This window comes from Oncorhynchus keta, unplaced genomic scaffold (assembly GCF_023373465.1).
Source record: "Oncorhynchus keta strain PuntledgeMale-10-30-2019 unplaced genomic scaffold, Oket_V2 Un_contig_7425_pilon_pilon, whole genome shotgun sequence".
Classification (NCBI taxonomy): domain Eukaryota; kingdom Metazoa; phylum Chordata; class Actinopteri; order Salmoniformes; family Salmonidae; genus Oncorhynchus; species Oncorhynchus keta.
In genome coordinates, this window is record NW_026289452.1 from 10505 (window position 1) to 34346 (window position 23842).

The window sequence follows — 23842 nt, forward strand, 5'->3', positions numbered from 1 at the left end:
GGTAAATTATTTAAACACACTTTGCTGTAGGCAACTATTTACTAGTTAACAAAAAATCATGTGTCATAAACGATATATTCACCCGACCCAGTATTGTAATCAAAATTTACCAGAAAGCATGTAGTCCTTGGCTCAGACAGTTCAGTAGTGTAGGCTCAATAGCATCTCATTAGTGTGCAAGATTTTGAAAATCAGCTGTACATGTGACGGAAGAGTGCACTGCAAATGTGATGGAAGAATGCACTGTGCATGCAGAGGGTTGGAATTTGATTGAATTTGGGATAGTTTCACCAAAATATGCCAGAAGACCTAGAATTGCCTTATGTGTGCCCCACAAAAACGTTCACTGTTGTAAGCTCATCTTTTTGATGAATTTAAGCAAAATTCCCCAAATTCCCAGGCTTAACTTCCCATGGACAATTTTCTGAAAATGTACGGAAATTTACCAGAAAGTTTCTGATCCTTTGCAACCCTAGATGTCATGCATGTCTTCTTCTAAAGACAGGTGTAGGAGAGGCAGACAGAAACAATCATACACTGTTATTGACTGATGGTTAACTGACAGATGGCAGCACTTTCTGCTATCTCTAACATTTAATGTGAATGTTTCATAAGTCTAAAACACACCTATGTGTGGAGATATATCTCTCTCCTGTCTGGCTAGAGAAACAGATACTTGTCATGCCCTGTCCTGAGAGAGCTGATGGGGAGATTGGAGGAGAGAGCTATGAGAGAGCTGCTGTGTTGGTGCATGAGGCACGACATTCGCCCTACGGAGCGTGTCCTCTGTGTCACCTGAGTCAGCTCTCCATACTCGTCCTGAGGTGCGTGCTAGCCATCTGGTGAAGACTGTGCCATCCACACGCACCAGGCCTCCTGTGTGCCTCCCCAGCCCTGCACGTCTTGTGCCAGCTCGGTGCTCCAGACCTCCAGTGCGCCTCCACAGCCCAATGAGTCCTGCGCCGGCTCTACGCACGGTTTCCCCAGTTCTCAAGGAGAACCCAGTGCAGCCTGTTCAAGCTCCCCACATGTGCCGGGCTAAAGTGGGCATGCAGCCAAGAGAAGCGGTGCAAGTGCTAAGCACCAGAGCTCCAGTGCTCCCCCACAGCCCGGTTCGACCTGTGCCTGCGCTCTAGAGGTGCCGGGCTAGAGTGGGCATTCAGCCTAGAGGAGTGGTGCCAAGGCTACGTACCAGATCTCCAGTGCTCCCCCACAGCCCAGTTCATCCTGTGCCTTCTCCAAGCACCAGGCCTCCAGTAGGTCTCCCCAGCCTGGTTCATCCTGTGCCTCCTCCACGGACCAGGCCTCCAGTAGGTCTCCCCAGCCTGGTTCATCCTGTGCCACCTCCAAGGACCAGGCCTCCAGTAGTTCTCCCCAGCCTGGTTCATCCCGTGCCTCCTCCACGGACCAGGCCTCCAGTAGGTCTCCCCAGCCTGGTGAGTCTGGTGTCTGCTCCACGGGCCAGTCCGGGGCACGCAGCGAGGGTGCCCAGTCCGGGGCCCGCAGCGAGGGTGCCCAGTCCGGGGCCCGCAGCGAGGGTGCCCAGTCCGGGGCCCGCAGCGAGGGTACCCAGTCCGGGGCCTGCAACGAGGGTGCCCAGTCTGGGGCCCGCAACAAGGGTGCCCAGTCTGGGGCCCGCAGCGAGGGTGCCCAGTCTGGGACCCGCAGAGAGGGTCCCCAGTCCGGGGTCGGCAGCGAGGGTCCCCACACCAGAGGCGCCACCAAAGTGGGGTGAGCCAGAGGGGGAGCGGGGTCTGTCTACGTCCTAAACAGAGCCGCCACCATGGATAGATGCCCACCCGGACACTACCCTATAAGTTCAGGTTTTGCGGCCGGAGTCCACACCTTTGGGGGGGTACTGTCACGCCCTGACCTGAGAGAGCCTTTTTATGTCTCTATTTTGGCTTGGTCAGGGTGTGACTTTGGTGGGTATTCTAGGTTTTGTTTTCTAGGTTTTTGTGCTTCTATGTTTTGGCCGGGTATGGTTCTCAATCAGGGACAGCTGTCTCTCGTTGTCTCTGAATGGGAATCATACTTAGGCAGCGTTCTTTCCCTGTTGTATTTGTGGGTAGTTGACTTTGTTCGTGACACTATAGCCCTCTTACGCTTCACGGTCGTTGTGTATTGTTTATTGTTTTGTTGGCGACATTAGAAATAAAGTAATGTATGCCCACCACGCTGCGCTTTGGTCTACGTATTCCTTCCAGGAAGACGGCCGTGACAATTAGAACAGTTTCCCACAACCTGCCTGCCTGCTGAATAGAATGGAATGGAGATATATCTGTCTGTCACTGAGCTTTACCATCATAACAATAGGAAAGTCCAACCCAGATCCAGAAAGTATCACCTAAGTTCATGTTCTCACTAGAGTGTTGAGCCTGTTTGACTACTTTATGGAGCAGAAAAATGATTGGTATTGCTTTTAGGGGGTAATATTTCGATCGGACCAAAAAAACAGTACTTTTGTCTCAGACACAAAGTTCAACAAAGGCCCGAATAGGTGCTGCATATTGGTCAAAATCTAGGAAGGGAATAAGACATACATTATTTATCTCTATTAAATAGTCAAATGTGAGGAGACACACTTAGAAACCTTGCCTTAAAAATTATGATTTAAAAAAGTCTGTCACACAAAACTTTTAACCCCAATCCACTTTATAGACCAATAATATGCATAACATTATCTAACGTTGTACAGGAAGAAAAGAACAACAAGTGTTCTGAAGTGTATCCAGTCTAGACCATCAGGCTTCTCTGCCCACTGTGCAGACTAAGAGAGCAGTACACTGATTCACAACATGTTAACAGATTGCAAAGGAATACCTTACCCATACAAGAACGATACACAACAGAGGGAAATGAAAAGAGAATAATGAAAGAGACAAATTAAAGTATTTCAAAAGCACCACGTCTTCCCTTCACAGAAAATAGTTTTTAGGCTTGATGATGATACACTATCAGCAAAACTATCAAAATTAGGCAACACAGACAGACAAAAGATTCATTATTTTCTATCTTTCTTTCTTGGATTTTTTTGGGGGGAAGCCTGGTTGCCCTTGGCATCCATGAATTCACACCACTGATAGGAATTTTAAAAAGATATACACCAAATAAAACACCAATTACATGATATGCCAAAATCCAGATGAATTCAAAATTCACATTTGTTTATATTTTTTATTTTACCAAATTATTCTCATTGAGAGAAAAAAATATTAAGAGAAAGACTTGGCTATCATGGGGTTTACTTGATAGCTACCTACACAAATAGCTAGCTAGAACAAAGTGTTAATAAGATAAATTCATTTAAAAAGATTAAAAGCAATACAAATAAGTTATCCAGTAGGCATCTACTGAGGGAACTAAGAGCTGTGTTGTCAGCAGCACATAACGTTTTATACAAAGACACATTGACAACATAAAACACCAATCACAACAATATAAAAACATCAATATACACATTGAGCAGACAAGATGCTTTGGTTGGGGTGTAGTGCATCTACAGGTAGGGCCGGGACAACACATTGACAGTCCCCTCACATTGACAGTCGGTGATCAGGTTTACCACTGTTGTGGCCTCAGCAAACTTAATGATGGTGTTGGAGTCATGTTTTGCCACACAGTCGTGGGTGAACAGGGAGTACAGGAGGGGACTAAGTACACACCCCTGAGGGGCCCCAGTGTTAAGGATCAGCGTGGCAGACATATTATTGCCTACTCTTACCACCTATAAGTTTGTGTTAAATCTAAAATGTATTCTCAGGCAGGATTAAGTATTGACTAATACAAAGCCTGTTTACTGCAGGTAATTACTATGATCATTCTATTATAATCTCATTGAGATCCACGTGTCTCTGTTGAATTCACAGAATGAATCAACATACTATGAGTTTATTTATCAGGCTGTTTTCCTGAAGCATCTCTTTACTCTACATCTATAAATCATAATACCTCTTAAAAGGTGAATCACTTGCGATATTGTAACTACTTGTTTTAACTTAAATATATATGTGTAAGTCATTTAAGGGAATGGGGTAATATCAGTAATTTAAGGGAAAGGGAGACATATCAGTAATTTAAGGGAATGGGGTAATATCAGTAATTTAAGGGAATGGGAGACATATCAGTAATTTAAGGGAATGGGGTAATATCAGTAATTTAAGGGAAAGGGAGACATATCAGTAATTTAAGGGAATGGGGTAATATCAGTAATTTAAGGGAATGGGAGACATATCAGTAATTTAAGGGAATGGGGTAATATCAGTAATTTAAGGGAATGGGGTATTATCAGTAATTTAAGGGAAAGGGAGACATATCAGTAATTTAAGGGAATGGGGTAATATCAGTAATTTAAGGGAATGGGGTAATATCAGTAATTTAAGGGAATGGGGTAATATCAGTAATTTAAGGGAATGGGGTAATATCAGTAATTTAAGGGAATGGGGTAATATCAGTAATTTAAGGGAATGGGGTAATATCAGTAATTTAAGGGAATGGGGTAATATCAGTAATTTAAGGGAATGGGGTAATATCAGTAATTTAAGGGAATGGGGTAATATCAGTAATTTAAGGGAAAGGGGGTAATATCAGTAATTTAAGGGAATGGGGTAATATCAGTAATTTAAGGGAATGGGGTAATATCAGTAATTTAAGGGAATGGGGTAATATCAGTAATTTAAGGGAATGGGGGTAATATCAGTAATTTAAGGGAATGGGGTATTATCGGTAATTTTAGGGAATGGGGTAATATCAGTAATTTAAGGGGATGGGGTAATATCAGTAATTTAAGGGAAGGGGGTAATATGCCTTGATGAAACATTGGATTGCAGACAAATAAATAATTGATGGTCCATTATTTTTATTCACTACCACACTGACTGATAACAATACTCTTCCTGCTAATTGTCTAGAAACCACCATTACAAATGTTAAAAGAGAAAATGTTTGCTCCTCAAATGAATCAGGGAATCTCATGTTGCTGTTTGTCTGAGGACAGATAGATGGACTGTATGTTCCTATCCCACCTCTATGAAAAGATAGGCCTAATAATGGCAATTGAATATGTGCCCCAAAAGAAATGCATTATTAATGTTGTCACCTTTATTTAGTTAAGTGATAATGCCAGAGGAGCCATATTTGGAGGATATATTGGCCAGTGCCAATCAAATCAAATTTCAAATCATATCAAATTGTCTTTGTCACATGCGTCGAACACAACAGTGAAATGCTTACTTACTTGACAATTATTAGGGCCTTCCTCTGACACCGCCTGGTATAGAGGTCCTGGTTGGCAGGAAGCTTGGCCCCAGTGATGTACTGGGCCGTAAGCAATACCCTCTGCAGTGCCTTGCGGTCAGAGGCCGAGCAGTTGCCATACCAGGCAGTGATGCAACCAGTCAGGAGGATGCTCTCGATGGTGCAGCTGTAGAATCTTTTGAGGGTATGAAGACCCATGCCAAATCTTTCTGAGGGGGAATAGGTTTTGTGGTGCCCTTTTCACGACTGTCTTGGTGTGCTTGGACCGTTCTAGTTTGTTGGTGTGGACACCAAGGAACTTGAAGCGCTCAACCTGTTCCACTACAGCCTCGTTGATGAGAATGGGGGCGTGCTCTGTCCTCCTTTTCCTGTAGTCCACAATCATCTCTTTTGTCTTGATCACATTGAGGGAGAGGTTGTTGTCCTGGCACCACACGGCCGGGTCTCTGACCTCCTCCCTATAGGCTGTCCCGTCGTGGTTGGTGATCAGGCCTACAACTGTTGTGTCATCGGCTAACTTAATGACGGTGTTGGAGTCGTGCCTGGTCATGCAGTCATGAGTGAACAGGGAGTACAGGAGGGGACTGAGTGCGCACCCCTGCGGGGCCCCCATGTTGTGGATCAGCTCGTTGAATGTGTTGTTACCTACCCTTACCACATGGGGGCAATATATCCTCCAAACACCAGCTTCTCTGGCATTATCACTTTTATACAACGGGTTACCAACATATTCAAATAATGATTGACATATTTTTTTTTTAAATGTTATTTTGATTAATTTATTCATACTATTTTATCCTTCCACAAGATATAGTCCCAACACAAATCTAGGGTTGCTACCCATGCCAGCTGGTCATTCGTTCTATCGGTTCAGTCTTTTTGTTCTGTATCTATGGACATGACCCAGTCTTTCGATCTAAATGTTCTATTGCCATACTGGCTGGCAACGTTCACATCCCTTGCTTGCTCGCTAGCCAACTATGGCTAACTTTCAGTCACATCAAACAGTGCAGCCGGAAAACAACAAAGTACCTGAATTTGCATTTGATAACGCAGTTTTCTAGAGACATTTGGATACATCCATAACAATGAGCTAATAAGCCGCAATTTCACCTGGCATAGGAAATGTGCTCTCTTGTCAGGACATTGTTTTTCAGATGAGCTAGCCAACAACACAGCTAACACAATCACATCAAACTGAAGCTAGAAAAACTACATACTAGCTGCACTTTGTTTCGTTTGACCTGCTTTCTATTGACATTTCTTTGTATATATCCATAAAAATTATGCCAACTGATTCATGATTTCGACTGGCTGAGAAATGCGGCCTGCCTGTCTCCTCCCGACACTTTCATTACTATGGGACAGCTTGAATATTGAAACAATGTTGCAAATGTTGGAGAAACAGATCCCAAGGTTTTTTGCAAATCTCCGCTGTTGAAAACAAAATGTTAGTCTAAAAGAAACTTGAGATAACATCTAGATGGTTTTTATAGTGGTGATCAAGTTTATAAATTGCCTGGCTGGGCTGATGAGACAGTGGATTGCGCAGGCAAATGGAACAGAGGAAATAGGCATTTTAACGTTATAGATTTAGCCGGTGGTAACTTGTGGAAAAGACACTTTAATGGGGTTTTAAGGCTGGAATGCAGTTTTAACCAATCAGCATTCAGAAATAGACCCACCCATTGTATAATTATAAATAAACAATGCAAACAACAAAGTGGATGTGCTTTTGATGAAGGGTACTATGGAGTGTCCCAGTGATATGTTGGCCTCCATACCATTTGGGTGTATATCGGATTTAAAACAAAAAAATATCTCTATGAATATTCTTAATGACAATGTCACAAGATGTAGCACAGTCAAACACAAGTCACTTATGAATTAATTGATTAAGTCCTGTTTTGCATTTATTTATTCGTGATGAGGAGGGTTCCCAGATAGGAGCCTAGTATTAACACACAATGCCTCTCCCCACTCCTCTCTCAAGCCAATCCCCTTCAGTTTGTTACAGGGTGAACTTAAGTGTCCATACTTACATTTCTTCACAGTATTAACACGTGTATAATATTCTGTTTTGATGTAATTACATTGTCTGTTATGTTGGTTGTTAAGACTATATAAAAGTTGTAGTTAAGCCTTCAGCTGTTTTCACATTTTCCTTTGCCTCTCCCCATAATCTTTGTCTGTCTATATGCTGCCATCTGCTGGTTCAGATTAGACACTACCAAATTTATTGCTGTCACACTGAGGACATGGTGATGAATATCGAGTTTCTAACTGGAGAGAGTAGTAACTAATCAATGATTGAAAACTACATCAACAACTGTCTGGTTTAGCGAAGGTACATTAGGCCAGGACTATGGTCCTTATTGGACAAGCCCCAGCTTGACTATGGTTAACTGAACTAGAAAGTGTTTTTTTTTTCTTTTTGCATCTTCCAATTAAGAACATTCAAAACAAAAGTGAAAAGATATTAGATAACGATAGGACAAAGTGACAGTAACAGACGAGCGTAAAATTTAAAATAAAAAATTATAATTATATAAACAAACATACAATAAGAAAAAAAGAAAAAATAACGAGACATTGGATCACCTGCCGTAGGCTACATATTATACGTTACGTGTGAAACAATATGTGAGGATTATATATAGATTCAATCAATGAGATGTGGGGGGAGATTCTCCATATAGTCAATAAAAGGTTGCCAAATTCTGTAAAATGTCTTTAACTTATTCCTCAAGCAGTAAGTGATTTTCTCCAAAGGGATACAACTATTAACGTCCGATAGCCACATTGCAACTGGCAGGGAGGAATCCAATTTCCATTTCAAGGCAATACATTTCTCGGCAATCGCTAGCAATATTTCTGTTAGCTTTATAGTATGGCTTTGCCTAAGATTGGTGTTAGTAAAGTTACCCAGTAGACAGACCTCCGGGTCTAAAGGGAATGCAACCCCGTGATTTGAGGATATGGTATCGCATACCCCCTGCCAGAAACCGTGTAGTTTTGAACACTGCCAAGTGGAATGGAGGAATGTTCCTTCATCTGAGCCACATCTAAAACATAGGGAGGAGATATCTGGGTTGAACCTGTGCAGTCTAGATGGGGTGATATAGAGCTGATGGAGGAAATTAAACTGGATCAGTCTGTATCTGGAGTTCAATGTGGATGTAACCCCATCCCTGCATAGGTCACTCCATAGATCCTCATCAAGATCAATACCCAGATCTTTCTCCCATCTAAGTCGGGGTTTATCTAGCCCAGGCAGTGTTAGTCCTGACATAAGAGCATTGTAAACACGGGAAATGGTCTTGAACAGTGGTTGGTCTGCGTGGCAGAGTTGTTCAATAGGTGACATCTTAGGTAGGTTCCATTGTCGCTTGAGAGTCACCATAATAAAGTTTCGTAGTTGTAGGTAGCTAAAGAAGTCCCTGTTAGGCAAGTGGTATTTCTGTTTCAGCTGATCAAAAGACATAAGAACTCCCTCCCCGTAACAATGTTCCAGAAGAGTGATCCCCTTATCAGACCATGGTCTAAAGTTACTATTCTGGAAAAACATAGGGATCAATCTATTGTTCCATAAAGGGGTTTTAGGGGAAAGGAATGTTCAACCATGAGGGAGAGGGACCATTGTCAAACCTCTGAGCCAGAAACCTAGACTGTGCAGCCCAGTAGTACATTCTAAAATTGGCGAGGTTTAAGCCCCCTTGACTGTAATCAAGGGTCAGTTTATCCAGCCAACCCTAGGGGTTTTGCCGTGCCAGATAAACCGTCTGGTCATCTTGTTGAGAGAGGAAAAAATGCTGCGCGAACAGGGATAGGGAGAGATTGAAACAGATATAGAAACCTGGGCAGGACATTCATTTTAATTACATTGATTCTACCCAGTAGAGTGAGAGGTAAGTCCATCCATTTACAAAGGTCAACCTCCACCTTTTGCAACAAACTGGCCAGATTGAGTTTATAGAGGTTGTTCAGATTACCATCCACCATTATGCCCAGATATGTGATGCCCATAAGCGACCATCTAAAAGGAAACTTGTGCTTGATGGTATGATGGTCAAAGACGGAAAACGGTAAGATTTCGCTTTTATCAAGATTGACCTTATATCCAGAGAAATAACTATAACACTGTAGTAGGATCTGCAAGTGAGAGAGGGAGTGTTCTGGGTTTGTTAGAAATAAGATAAGGTCATCCGCAAAGAGTGATAATTTATGGGTATGGGGGCCCACCTCAAAGCCATGTATGTCAGGGCACGTTCTAATAGCCTCAGCCAACGGTTCGATGGCGAGGGCAAAGAGGTGGGGGCTAATTGGGCAACCTTGTCTGTTCCCCCTATAAAGAGGGAAAGAGGAGGAAGTCATCCCATTGGTAGCAATCCTAGCTTTAGGAGAGTGATTTTATCAAATTTACAAACACGGTACCTAAACCGAACTTTTCCAAGATGCGAAAGAGGTATGGCCATTCAACCCTATCAAAGGCCTTTTCAGCGTCGAGGGAGACTGCGACACTAGGTATTTTGTTTTTGTTAGCAAGGTGAATTATATCAAAGAATCTTCTGAGATTATTGGAGGACAATCTATTAATTATGAAGCCAGTCTGATCTGGGTTGACCAACAGGGGAAGACATAACTCCAGTCTCTTAGATAGCATCTTGGTGACCAGTTTACAATCTGTGTTAAGGAGAGAGATTGGTCTATAGGAGGCGCACTTTAGCGGTGTTTTCCCTTTCTTGTGGATTACAGTAATCACTGCTTGAGAGAAGGACTCTGGAAAGCAGTTGTCTTCTCTGGCTTTTTTAAGTACCTCCATAAGGTAGGGGACCAACAGCTCCCTAAATTCTTTATAGAACTCTGGAGGGAAGCCATCCTCCCCAGGAGATTTATTAGAAGGTAAGGATTTAATGGCCTCCAACAATTCAGGAACTGAGAAGTGTTCACTCAGGCGCTCGCTGTCTTCCCCTGACAAGCATGGGAGGTTGAGAGAGGAGAGAAAGGAGTCGATCTCTGATAGATCATCGCTTGAATGGGAAGTGTAGAGGTCTTCATAGTATTTCTTAAAAGTATTACTAATTTCAGTAGGCTCGAAAGATATCTCTTTAGTGAGAGTTTCTATGGCATTAATTGTCCTCTTACTTTCCTCTGCTTTCAGTTGCCATGCCAATACTTTATGAGCTTTCTCTCCAAGCTCATAATAACGCTGTTTTGATTTAGTGATGGCCCTCTCAGCTTGATATGTGTTCAGAATATTATATTTAAGTTTTTTATTTACCAAAAGCCTGTATAGATCTTTAGTCGGGCCTTTTTGGTAGGTTTTCTCTAGCTCGGAGATTTCAGATTCAAGGGCACTCAGTTCCGCACCGTGTTTTTTCTTCAGCCCTTTAGTACAGGAAATAATCTGTCCCCTCAGATAGGCCTTCAATGTGTCCCAAAGAATGAAGCTGTCAGGAGCAGAGGGTTTGTTTGTCAAAGTAAAAATATTGATCTGCTCTTTGATGAATGCACAAAATTCAGGTTGCTTTCGGAGTGTAGAATTTAGTCTCCATCTATATGCTCCATTTACCTTGGTAGGAATGGAGATTGATAATACCAGAGGAGAATGGTCACTAAGCAATCTGGGGAGATACTCAACATCTAACACTCTATGAAACAGTTGTGTCGAAAGTAAAAAGTTATCTATGCGTGTGTGTGTCTTGTGTGGGTGTGAATAAAAAGAGTAGTCCCTATCCTGTGGGTGCAACTGTCTCCAGATGTCTAGTAAATTGAGATCTTTCATGAATGACATGGTGAGCTTGCCGGCTTTGGTAAGAAGTGAGGGTTTATCAGAAGACCTATCAAGAACTGTATCTAAGCAAAAATTAAAATCTCCTCTAACCAGTAGCCATCCTGGTGGTGCTTGAGCAACCTGAAGGAAGACATTCTGAATAAACATATGATCATCGAAGTTGGGAGCATAAATATTCAATAGGGTCCAAGACTCTGAAAACATATGCCCCTGCACCAAAACAAACCTGCCAGAGGGATCAGAGATGGTGTTGTTGACGCAGAAGGGGATGTGTCTACTTAGCAAATAGTGCACCAAGAGACCAAGAGATAGTTTCTCGCTTACGACTATACCGGCCTGAGTACGCCTGATGTCGTCTGATCTCGGAAGCTAAGCAGTGTCGGGCCTGGTTAGTACTTGGATGGGAGACTGCCTGGGAATACCAGGTGCTGTAAGCTTTTTGTCACTGCCTTGTGGAATTTCAACTCTTTGTCCGTTTCTTCCCACAAGGCTGAAATATGTGCCCTCGCTTTGAAATAAGTAAGCAAGGTTAGTTTGTATTTCATCCAACAATCTGTGCTACAAATTATGGCTACAGTATATGCAATTTCTTCCACTTTTTGAGTGACACAAAGATGCTTATCTAAATGATGAAAATGCAACAGCTGGTAATCACACTCACTTTGACTTTATATAGTGCACCAAGAGATAGTTTCTCGCTTACGACCACACCGGCCTGAGTACGCCCATTTTTTGGGATTGAGGAAGTGTTTGGAGGGAGTTGGTTGTTGAGTTGGAGAAATACATTGTTTGCTGTTTTGAAGTAAATCTTTTTGTTTTTTGGTTGGTGATTTTTGTTAAACAATTCTTATTGAAGAATTTTCCCCTAGCAGCTTGCGCTGTTAGGGGAAAGGTTTTTTTTCATTTCCTTAAAGGAAGTTTGAAAGACCAAACAGACTTGTAAAGAAGCATGAATGTAGGAGATTGGTTTCTGATTCGGACCGAAGAGTGGACGATATGGCTTCGACTACTGGGAAGAATTCGAAAGGGGAAATGAAGACTGACAGAGGTGCTGCAGGAGAAAAGATGGATGAGCAACGGGCTGTTCCCCGGGTGTTTGAAAGAAGTTTAACAGTGGTGGTGGAGATCATTGGGGAGGACTAGATAACGATGATGGAGCTTCTACGGGGGATCAAGGAGGTATGCGGTTTGGTGGTGGGGTGTCGTTTTAAAACGAAGAATAAATATGAGATAACAATGAGTCATGCAAAAGGGAGGGAGAGACTTATGGATGGATTTAAAATAAAGACTTGTGTGTAATGGCGAAGGATTTGTCACATGATGAACTGGTGGTGTCTTTTCTGAATTTACCGACATATATCTCGGATGAGGATATAATAAATAAATTGACTGGATGGGGAGTCACAGCAGTGTCTACAATCAAGAGGAGAATGTGGCCTGGAACGGAAATTGCAGACGGTACGCGTTTTTGTAAGGTACGATTTACAAACAATGTCCAATCGTTGCCATATTCGACGAAGTTTGAGACTCTGGAGGGGGCTGAATATTTCAGGGTTATACATGACAGGCAGGTGAAAGTGTGTAGGCTTTGTATTCAGCCTGGTCATGTAGTACGTGATTGCCCTGAATTTAGGTGTTACAAATGTATGGAGCATGGGCATTATGCACGGGAGTGTCCTGAGAGAAGAAGGAGATGTGAGGAATATGAATCATTTAACTGTATATGTGGTGAAAGAGTGAGTGAAGAGATTGAGATAATGAATGAGTTAGCCTCAGTAGATGAGGAAGAGTGTGTGGGGGAAAGTGAGTTGGGAGAGGAGAATGATATGGAGGGGATCAGTGGGATGCATGAAGGGGAGGGAGAAGATGCGAGATGTGGGAGAGCTCAGATGGATTTACAGAAAGCTGAGTGTGGCAAGGATCATGCAAAGAGCCTATAATGGAGGAAGTACAACATGACGGGACTATTCAGAATGTCAAGCCTATTGAAAATCCCAGAGTTCCTCTTGCTTTGGAGTTAAAAGAGGATGCAAAAACTTGTCCTACCCATTCTCTCTTCAATTTCTTGTGTTTACTGGCTGTAAGATGTGTTTCTTGTAAAAACACAATGTCAGCCTTTAATTTCTTAAGGTATGTATAGACTCTTTTCCTTTTAATCGGGCTGTTAAGACCTTTTACGTTGAATGTGACATATTTTAGTGGATTAAGCATAGGTTGGGTTTCAAATATGTAACTGAATAGAAATCTATCATATGCAGATAATTAGGAAATGTTTCAACTTTGGTTTGAGCACAAAAGTGACCTGTGTGTCTCTTTAGGAAGGAAACAATAAACATAGAAAAAAGGAAGAAAAAAATAATAAAAATCCCACCCACCCCGATTGTCAGACTAGAACAACAATCCCAACAATCAAACATGAATACACTTGTAGAGATACGTTGCTGCTCGCTTTCCATCTTGCTCTTACTAGCTAAACCTTGGCGTAAACTAAAACCTGCGAGCTCTCTAAATTGAAAACAAACGTGAATAGATATTTATGGCTGAATATTTACTGCCCACGGGATGCTTGAGTCTCTTTTCGGAAGATTAACATAAATGAGGGGGAAAGCAGTGGGCCTAAACCCACTTATTGCTTCGCCCATTAGATATGGACTAAACAAAAATATACTCTCCTGTAAATGTAATAGAACTCACCCCGGGAAGATACGGTTAGTTGAAAATGTACAAATCAATTATAGTGACCGAGAGATACCAGCAGTTCAATCCGGATAAGAGAAAACAAACAAACTGAATTTTATCCCCCAGAGAGACTGTCCTAGTTCAGACGTTGCTCAGTTCTTTGAGAAAAGTGTGCACTTCTCCCGGTGTGTTGAAGAGATGGCTTCGGCCTTTGTACTGAACTTTCATCCACGCAGGGTGGATGAGGTAGCCGGTGATGTTCTTCTCCTTCAGTGCTTTGGCGGCAGGTCTGAACTGCTTGCGGCGTCTTGCGAGATCCGCGCTCATTTCTGGGAAAAGGCTGACCCTCTTTCCATCGATGGTGATGTCCCCTTTGGCTCTTGCGAGTTGCAGTATCTTCTCTCTGTCTTGGAAACGGAGGAACCTGATCAGGACGGCTCGTGGGGGCTCATCTGGCCGGGGTTTCGGCGCTGATGTTCTGTGGGCGTGTTCGATTTCCAGCGGCTTGATGAAGTGGATTATGCCTAGGACCTCCGGGATCCATTGAGTGAAGAAACGGACCGGGTCACGGCCCTCGCTGTCTTCTTTCAATCCCACCACACGGATATTACTACGTCTACTCTGGTTCTCCATCTGATCTACCTTGTTTTTGAGGAGGTAGGCATTGTCCTTTTGCAGTTGTATCAAGACCTGGTCGTGTCTAGCGATGGTATCTTCAACTGTGCTAATGCGCAACTCTGCCTCAGTCATTCTCAAAAGGAGATCATTCATGGAGGATTTCAGGTCGTCAATGGAAGAATGGAGTTCAGCCGATTTCTTATCAATTTTCAGAGAAAGACCTCTGTTATCATCCTGAATTTCCCGGAGGAGAGTAGCCAGCATGTCGGCAGGCTCGCAAGAGGCTGCTGAGAGCAACAGTCTGGAACTGTCGTCTGAGTTATGAGGGCTAATGCTAATCTTGCTAGCTGTAGCGTTATCGTTATTTTGGGAATCAACAACATTTTGGTCGTCCTTCTTGCCTCTTGGTCGGAGGTCCATGGCTCTTTGGGAAGGTAAGTACTTGACAATTTATCAGCCGATGTTAGAATATTGTTTCAAAGTTGTTATTTAGGTAAAAATAGAATAACTTTGAAGAGCTCGGTTTGTCAACGTCTGCTCAGCTTCGCGGCATCACGTGCTCCCCAACTAGAAAGTGTTTAACTGAACACACACTGTTTTGTTTGACCTAAACACACACTGTACAGTATCTGTTTGAGCAAGGGTGCGACTACAGTTTAGCAAATTAATAATCCACAGCTAACCTGCATTATGCACTCCTTTAGAAGTGAGACTCCACCTGCTGTCATTGCCCTTGTGAAAAAATATTGCAGTCAGAGTGCAGTTTAACTGCAGTTAGAATGCAGTATAAGAGCAGTATGCAGCAATTATTGCATCCGAAATAACACAGCCGACTGCAGTTACTGAACTTTTACCTCAGTTTCAAAACTACAATCAGCATTCTACTGGCTTGGTCTCTCTTCAGTCTTTGGCTGTAGATTACTCCTGTTCGGGTCCTCTGAAATACAGCACCCTATGCAAAACATTACCAACCATACGGGCATGAAAAGGCTATACTTTTTGGCAGGCCGATTTCCCTACCATCAAAAATAAGTTCCTCTTTATGCAACCACTCTCAACTCATTGACTTTGCCTACATACAGTAGGCTTTGTTATATGACGACAGAATAACATTCAGACAGGTCATAGACATTAATATCTAAAATAAACAAAAACTAGTTGTTTCACAAATTCACAGAGTTCCGCAGAAGTCTTGTTGCCTACTCAGGAAAGACCATGGCTATTTTTTCCACTTTCCATTGATTAGAGTTTTCCACCTTCCATTGATTAGAGTTGTTCTTAATTCAGAGGACCAGGATCCAAAAGCGGTTCTTTGATATTGAAGATGGAAGGAGCAGCGACGCGTTGGTCCATGACATGTCCTCAGTGATGTGGATGGTGAGGAACTTAAAACTAGTGACTCTCTCTACTGCAGTCCGGTTGATGTGGATCGGGGCATGTTCCCACCTCTGCTTCCTGAACTTAACAATCAACTCCTTTGTTTTGCTGACTTTGAGGGAGAGGTTGTTGTCATGACACCACAATGCCATCCATATACTGTATAAACCCCATCTATCAAACTGTCTAATCTAGACCATCCATATACTGTATAAACCCCATCTATCAAACTGTCTAATCTAGACCATCCATATACTGTATAAACCCCATCTATCAAACTGTCTAATCTAGACCATCCATATAGACCATCTCAATCATCAAGTTTGCGGACGACACAACAGTGGTAGGCTTGATTACCAACAACGACGAGACGGCCTACAGGGAGGAGGTGAGGGCCCTCGGAGTGTGGTGTCAGGAAAATAACCTCACACTCAACGTCAACAAAACTAAGGAGATGATTGTGGACTTCAGGAAACAGCAGATGGAACACCTCCCTATCCACATCGATGGAACAGTAGTGGAGAGGGTAGCAAGTTTTAAGTTCCTCGGCATACACATGACAGACAAACTGAATTGGTCCACTCACACAGACAGCATCGTGAAGAAGGCGCAGCAGCGCCTCTTCAACCTCAGGAGGCTGAAGAAATTCGGCTTGTCACCAAAAGCACTCACAAACTTCTACAGATGCACAATCGAGAGCATCCTGGCGGGCTGTATCACCGCCTGGTACGGCAACTGCTCCGCCCTCAACCGTAAGGCTCTCCAGAGGGTAGTGAGGTCTGCACAACGCATCACCGGGGGCAAACTACCTGCCCTCCAGGACACCTACACCACCCGATGTTACAGGAAGGCCATAAAGATCATCAAGGACAACAACCACCCGAGCCACTGCCTGTTCACCCCGCTATCATCCAGAAGGCGAGGTCAGTACAGGTGCATCAAAGCTGGGACCGAGAGACTGAAAAACAGCTTCTATCTCAAGGCCATCAGACTGTTAAACAGCCACCACTAACATTGAGTGGCTGCTGCCAACACACTGTCATTGACACTGACCCAACTCCAGCCACTTTAATAATGGGAATTGATGGGAAATGATCTAAATATATCAATAGCCACTTTAAACAATGCTACCTTATATAATGTTACTTACCCTACATTATTCATCTCATATGCATACGTATATACTGTACTCTATATCATCGACTGCATCCTTATGTAATACATGTATCACTAGCCACTTTAACTATGCCACTTTGTTTACATACCCATCTCATATGTATATACTGTACTCGACACCATCTACTGTATCTTGCCTATGCTGCTCTGTACCATCACTCATTCATATATCCTTATGTACATATTCTTTATCCCCTTACACTGTGTATAAGACAGTAGTTATGGAATTGTTAGTTAGATTACTTGTTGGTTATCACTGCATTGTCGGAACTAGAAGCACAAGCATTTCGCTACACTCGCATTAACATCTGCTAACCATGTGTATGTGACAAATAAAATTTGATTTGATTTGATTTGATATACTGTATAAACCCCATCTATCAAACTGTCTAATCTAGACCATCCATATACTGTATAAACCCCATCTATCAAACTGTCTAATCTAGACCATCCATATACTGTATAAACCCCATCTATCAAACTGTCTAATCTAGACCATCCATATACTGTATAAACCCCATCTATCAAACTGTCTAATCTAGACCATCCATATACTGTATAAACCCCATCTATCAAACTGTCTAATCTAGACCATCCATCAATACTGTATAAACCCCATCTATCAAACTGTCTAATCTAGACCATCCATATACTGTATAAAACTATCCCATCTATCAATACTGTCTAATCTAGACCATCCATATACTGTATAAACCCCATCTATCAAACTGTCTAATCTAGACCATCCATATACTGTATAAACCCCATCTATAAAACCCTAATCTAGACCATCCAAACTGTCTAAAATCTATAGACCATCCATATACTGTATAAACCCCATCTATCAAACTGTCTAATCTAGACCATCCATATACTGTATAAACCCCATCTATCAAACTGTCTAATCTAGACCATCCATATACTGTATAAACCCCATCTATCAAACTGTCTAATCTAGACCATCCATAAACTGTATAAACCCCATCTATAATACTGTCTAATCTTGACCATCCACACAGTCTGTGATTCGTAACAAAGTGGTGTCCCTCCCCACCACTTGTTTTGGTATACAGCTGTACATTGAACAGCTTCCCAAATCTCAGACTTTATCTTTAACTAAAACACTATGCAGCCCCATAATATAACAATTATATGGTGTTGATATGATATGTATTATGATTCTCATGATTCTACACTTATTGTGGTTATATACTGTTATTTATTGTGATTCGATGTTCCAAACATTGCTCACTATATGTCTGTGGCAGAGAGACTAGAAATCATGAGAAAATAATGGAAGTAAAATTGCCCCCAAAAATGTGCTTCTATTTAAAATGAAAATGTGAAGGAAAACAGTCTACGAAGAAAAATAAGAGTTTTGGTGCAGGGACAACCAACTAACACAAACATAATAGTTTGATATTGTTGATGCGATACGACATGATATATCGTGGAAAATAATATCCCGATATGTAACTATCCATTTTTCCCTTCATTACTATTGAATAGGCGTTTTAACGGTCTTGCTGTTATAAATGTAGTTCCTTATTGACACCATTGAGGTAGGGTTTGTTAAGATGACAGATTAGTTTATCGTAGCTTCTGGTCACTACTGTATGTATATGCTTATCAAAAGGAATACAATGAAATATAATGATTAAAGATATGCTTTTTATTCAAATGTCCAGAAGCAGATGTAGCAGAAAAGGAACAACAAATAACAAATGTAGTGTGTATAAAATAGTGAAGGTGAAACATCCTGAAACACTATTATCTCCCCATAATATTAGATTGTTCCATTAATCAAAGATATAATTCATCCTTTAAATCCCATATGATTCTTTCCTTTATTGTGATAAAATGTGAAAACAACGCATGTGGTCTGTGACCCAAGCTGACAGGACTGTTTTAAAATTCATTCAGTTTAAATTCTCATGAAGCATCCATTAGATAGTGAAATACAAAACAGTTCTGTCAGTGTCTATGTCAAACATCCGTCCAACATATAAGGTCAGTTTCCTGGACCCAGATTAAGTTTACTCCTGGACTAAAAAGCATGTTGAATGGAGAATCTCCATTGAAAGTAACTAGTCCAGGACAAGGCTTAATCTGTATCCGGAATACCATCCCAAAGAGCAAGACATGCTTTTTTCCCCCTAAAAAATAGGAGTTACTGTTTCCAGTGCTGTTTGCAGAGTACTGTTTCCAGCCCCTTCCGTGTCCACCAATCCCCAGTGGGCTCCGATGGAGGTGATTCCGGCACCGTTGAAGCGACCGCTGAGGATCCTCAGCTCATTGCCCATGTTGGTTGGGTAGAAGTTGAAGGAGATTTGGTTGGGCAGGCCGGTTGACAGAGTGCGCCCCATGTTGGTGGTTAACACCAGGTAGCAGATGTAGTCTGCTGGGTTGTATTTCCCAGACACCTCAACGATGGCCTCATCATTAAACAGCTCCATCTCCTGCTTTAAGCCCCCTTCACCACCAAACACAGGAGACCAGTTGCTACCGTATCTCAGCTGGAACCTAAAACAGAGGAAGCTTTTCACGTTGGTTGTGTTTTGATAAGGCACATTCAAACCGAGACAGCAGGTAGCGTCAGAGAATATCAAGGAATTACATTTTACATTGTACTCTGGGTTAGATACGATATAGTTTGGTCATGTACTGAATATGTAATAAACACAACAAATAAATAAATACATAAATACATAAATACATAAAGAAAGAAAGAAAGAAAGAAAGAAAGAAAGAAAGAAAGAAAGAAAGAAAGAAAGAAAGAAAGAAAGAAAGAAAGAAAGAAAGAAAGAAAGAATGAAAGTATGTTGGGTGGTGTAGTTGTACTGAGTCAGTGGTCTCTATTGGGTAGTGTAGTTGTACTGAGTCAGTAGTGTGTGTTTGGTAGTGTAGTTGGACTGAGTCAGTAGTGTGTGTTTGGTAGTGTAGTTGGACTGAGTCAGTGGTGTCTGTTTGGTAGTGTAGTTGGACTGAGTCAGTGGTGTCTGTTTGGTAGTGTAGTTGGACTGAGTCAGTGGTGTCTGTTTGGTAGTGTAGTTGTACTGAGTCAGTGGTGTCTGTTGTGCAGTGTAGTTGGGCTGAGTCAGTGGTGTTTGTTGGGTAGTGTAGTTGGACTGAGTCAGTGGTGTCTGTTTGGTAGTGTAGTTGGACTGAGTCAGTGGTGTTTGTTGGGTAGTGTAGTTGGACTGAGTCATTGGTGTCTGTTTGGTAGTGTAGTTGGACTGAGTCAGTGGTGTCTGTTTGGTAGTGTAGTTGGACTGAGTCAGTGGTGTTTGTTGGGTAGTGTAGTTGGACTGAGTCAGTGGTGTTTGTTGGGTAGTGTAGTTGGACTGAGTCAGTGGTGTTTGTTGGATAGTGTAGTTGGACTGAGTCAGTGGTGTTTGTTGGGTAGTGTAGTTGGACTGAGTCAGTGGTGTTTGTTGGATAGTGTAGTTGGACTGAGTCAGTGGTGTCTGTTTGGTAGTGTAGTTGGACTGAGTCAGTGGTGTCTGTTTGGTAGTGTAGTTGGACTGAGTCAGTAGTGTGTGTTGGGTAGTGTAGTTGGACTGAGTCAGTGGTGTCTGTTTGGTAGTGTAGTTGGACTGAGTCAGTGGTGTCTGTTCATGGGTTAGGGTCTGCTCACCCACTGATGTAGTTGTTGCTGTTGTAGTTGTAGTAGTAGTAGTAGTAGTAGTAGTTGTTGTTGGTCTCCCACACTCTGACTCCCGTGATGCGTCCCTCACCGTAGGAAGCAAATGGGGTGCCACCTCCCTGACCCACCGCAGAGGAATACGAGTACGGGTCTTTGATGGCTAAAATAACATGGCCAATATGTTTACTATATTTACTATATTAATAATACATCTTTATTTATACAACATTTTAATTTTACCAACACATTTCTGAAAGATCTTTACATTATGAATAAAGTGCAGATGAATTATCTAAAGCACATTCTGCAATGATTTAATCCATCAGCTTTTGTCTCAAAGAATAACTCCTAAGTCTAACTGAAAACGACAAATTGGTGAAAGCACAAAAGCTATTATTTTATCATTATAATTCAGAATTGTATTTTTATAACTCACGCAAAGCCAAGCAGCCAGCCAAGAACACTGTGACAACCAGGATTAAGAACATTCTGCAAAAGTGAGGCATCAACACTTAAGACCTTTAATTTCAGTCAATTTCACTCTCACTCCGTAACACTTTAAATGGTAAAACTTGAAAAATATAGTTAATAATGTTTTTCATAGAAGTTTGTCAAAACAAATAAGTCATTTTACATGTCAGGTCAGTGTTTCCTAGGAGGGAAAATAAAATAACCTTTTGAATTGTGATGTAACAAACAACAAACCATTCTTGAATGTGAAATGTTATAAAACAGCTCTAAAAAGTTGAAGCTCCTCTTGTTTACTACAATCACTCTTGCAGTGTTAAGCTACTGTCACATTAAAAATAATGTCAGATCATTGAATTTAAATTTAGAGGCAAAAGGGCCAAAATGTTTGTGCCCAAGAACCAAGAGATAATGAGTATTAACTTCATAACATTTCCCACACCAGTATTATGCATTAAATACAAGTGCACATTTTCTACTTTGGGAGGGAGTATCAAGGAAGTACTATAAGGAAATAATAATTGTGTTCTTTGAATTTGTAACAAATTAATGATCTGAAATAGGGATTAAAAAAATATACAATCGAACAACCGAACAAATAAAATAATGTACCAAAATTGTATGAATGTGTACGAAAATTGCTCAAAATCAGTCTCCCAATCTTCAGTTGTTTTATTACACCAAGAGGAACTCCTTCCCTTCAAACATTATCATGCTGAAAAATACACGTGGATCTGGTCATTAACAGGATGGTTAGTTCATTGGTTTGCTCAAATACCTACAGTATTTTATTGTAGAATATTTGTTTCAGAACATGTTTTTCCATTTAATTCTATAGGGGCAGATGAGATTCTACATTTTCCGTCTCCATTATTTTCCGTCGTTTTCTGCAGTCTGTTACAATACTCACATCTCCATTAAATCACTGGCAACCTGTTCATGTTACTACAGGATAACAATCTGATTTATTTTTCTGCAGATAAACCAGATAAATATCAGTAGGAGCTACAAAGTGATAAAATAACAGTTTGTATACAGATGACAAGGTGAAATACCCCGAGGCACTTGTTACTACCTATCTATAATATTTGATAGTTCAATTAACACATTAATACAAATATATAATGTAGGACTTAATTTATCAAAAATAAAGGTCAATATAAATCAAAATTGCTATATTAACTACTTTTGTGTATGTAAGTTGAGTTATCTATTTTCTTTTAGTTGGGGAAGAACATGAATTTATCTCAATAACTACCCATTGGGCACACACTGGTTGAATCAACGTTGTTTCCACGTCATTTCAATGAAATTATGTTGAACCAATGTGGAATGGACGTTGAATTGACGTCTTTGACCAGTTGGTAGTGTCACGCCTTGGTCTTAGTATTTTGTGTTTTCTTTAATTATTTGGTCAGGCCAGGGTGTGACATGGGTTTATGTTGTTGTATTTCGTATTGGGGTTTTGTATTATTGGGATTGCGGCTGATTAGGGGTGTTGTATAGGCTTGGCTGCCTGAGGCGGTTCTCAGTTGTCTCTGATGGGGAACCGTATTTAGGTAGCCTGGTTTCGCTTTGTATTTGGTGGGTGATTGTTCCTGTCTCTGTGTAGTTTCACCAGATAGGCTGTAATTAGATTTCACGTTCCGTTTGTTGTTTTTTGTATTTGTAATGTTATTTCATGTGTCGCTTTTTTCATTAAAGTCATGAGTAACCACCACGCTGCATTTCGGTCCGACTCTCTTTCTACAAACGAAGAACGACGTTACAGGTAGCTTCCCTTACAAAACTGAACTCATGTACTGTATATTAAATATATTCTGATAAAATCATACATACTCATCTTTTCATTTGTTGTGGTAAATACAACCTTCAATAATGCATGTGACCTGTATGTGACTCTTCTCCTTCAAAGGCGTAACCTCAAAAAGAAAAGTGTGCATATTTAGAAAATACTAAACATTAAAATTTATTAAAAACTTCTTTAGGGATAGGTGTCCCACAAGCAGGACAATTTCCGGGGAAACTGGAGGGTGCGCAATTCAAATAAATAATCATGAATATTATGGATTTTAAACATTTATGTACATAGAAGTGTGTTATATCGGCTGAAAGCTTAAATTCTTGTTAATCTAACTGCACTGTCCAATTTACAGTAGGTATGACAGCGAAAACATGCCATGCAATTGTTTGAGGATGGCGCCCCACATCAAAATATTTTTCCACGGGCACCGGTTTCCTACATTTACATAACTATTAACTATTCACTTAATTTTTGAAAATCTTCCTCTGATTTGTCATCCAAAGGGGCCCAGCTATAATATGTAGTGTCGTTTTGTTAGATACAATCCTTCTTTATATCCCAAAAAGTCTGTCTTATTGGCTCCATCGATTTGAGTAATCAACTCATTCAACTTGCAGAGAAAGGAATCTGAAAATCTACCCCTAAACTTTGTTTCAACAAGTCAAAATTGGTTTCTATTTACTCCTCAGATACCCTAAAATGTAATCACACTATAATATTTATTTTGGAAATGCTCAATGGAGAATCTCCATTAATCGGAACTGGTCCAGGATTAGGCTTAATCTGTTTCTGGGGAACCAACCCAAAGAGCAAGACATACTTTTTTTTCCAATTAAGAGAAGGTGCTGTATTTACCTGTCAGGTCAACCACCTAGGGAGGAAATAACATACAGTTTTGGGCTGTCAGGTCAATGGAGGTGATAACGGCACCATTTTCAACACCGAAATAACATCAGTCTCAGCTCATTTCCCCTGGGCTGGGAAATAAGGAGACTTTTACCTGTCTGGCCAACCACCCCTGGAG

General features: G+C 41.3%; 1 protein-coding gene and 1 pseudogene across 1 annotated transcript; one reads left to right on the forward strand and one right to left on the reverse strand.

Annotated features, from left to right (window-relative positions):
• Nucleotides 1-11368: 11368 nt before the first annotated feature.
• On the forward strand, nt 11369-11487 carry LOC127926318 (uncharacterized; annotated as a pseudogene).
• A 7064-nt stretch (nt 11488-18551) lies between these two features.
• LOC118379287 (zymogen granule membrane protein 16-like) lies at nt 18552-21204 on the reverse strand. Its single transcript, XM_052511743.1, has 4 exons — nt 21181-21204; nt 20983-21035; nt 20538-20706; nt 18552-19423 (listed from the first exon to the last, which is right to left on the reverse strand). The coding sequence occupies exons 2-4, from the start codon at nt 21032-21034 to the stop codon at nt 19057-19059; spliced, it is 588 nt and encodes a 195-aa protein (XP_052367703.1). The 5' UTR covers nt 21035; nt 21181-21204; the 3' UTR covers nt 18552-19056.
• Between the last annotated feature and the right edge of the window lie 2638 nt (nt 21205-23842).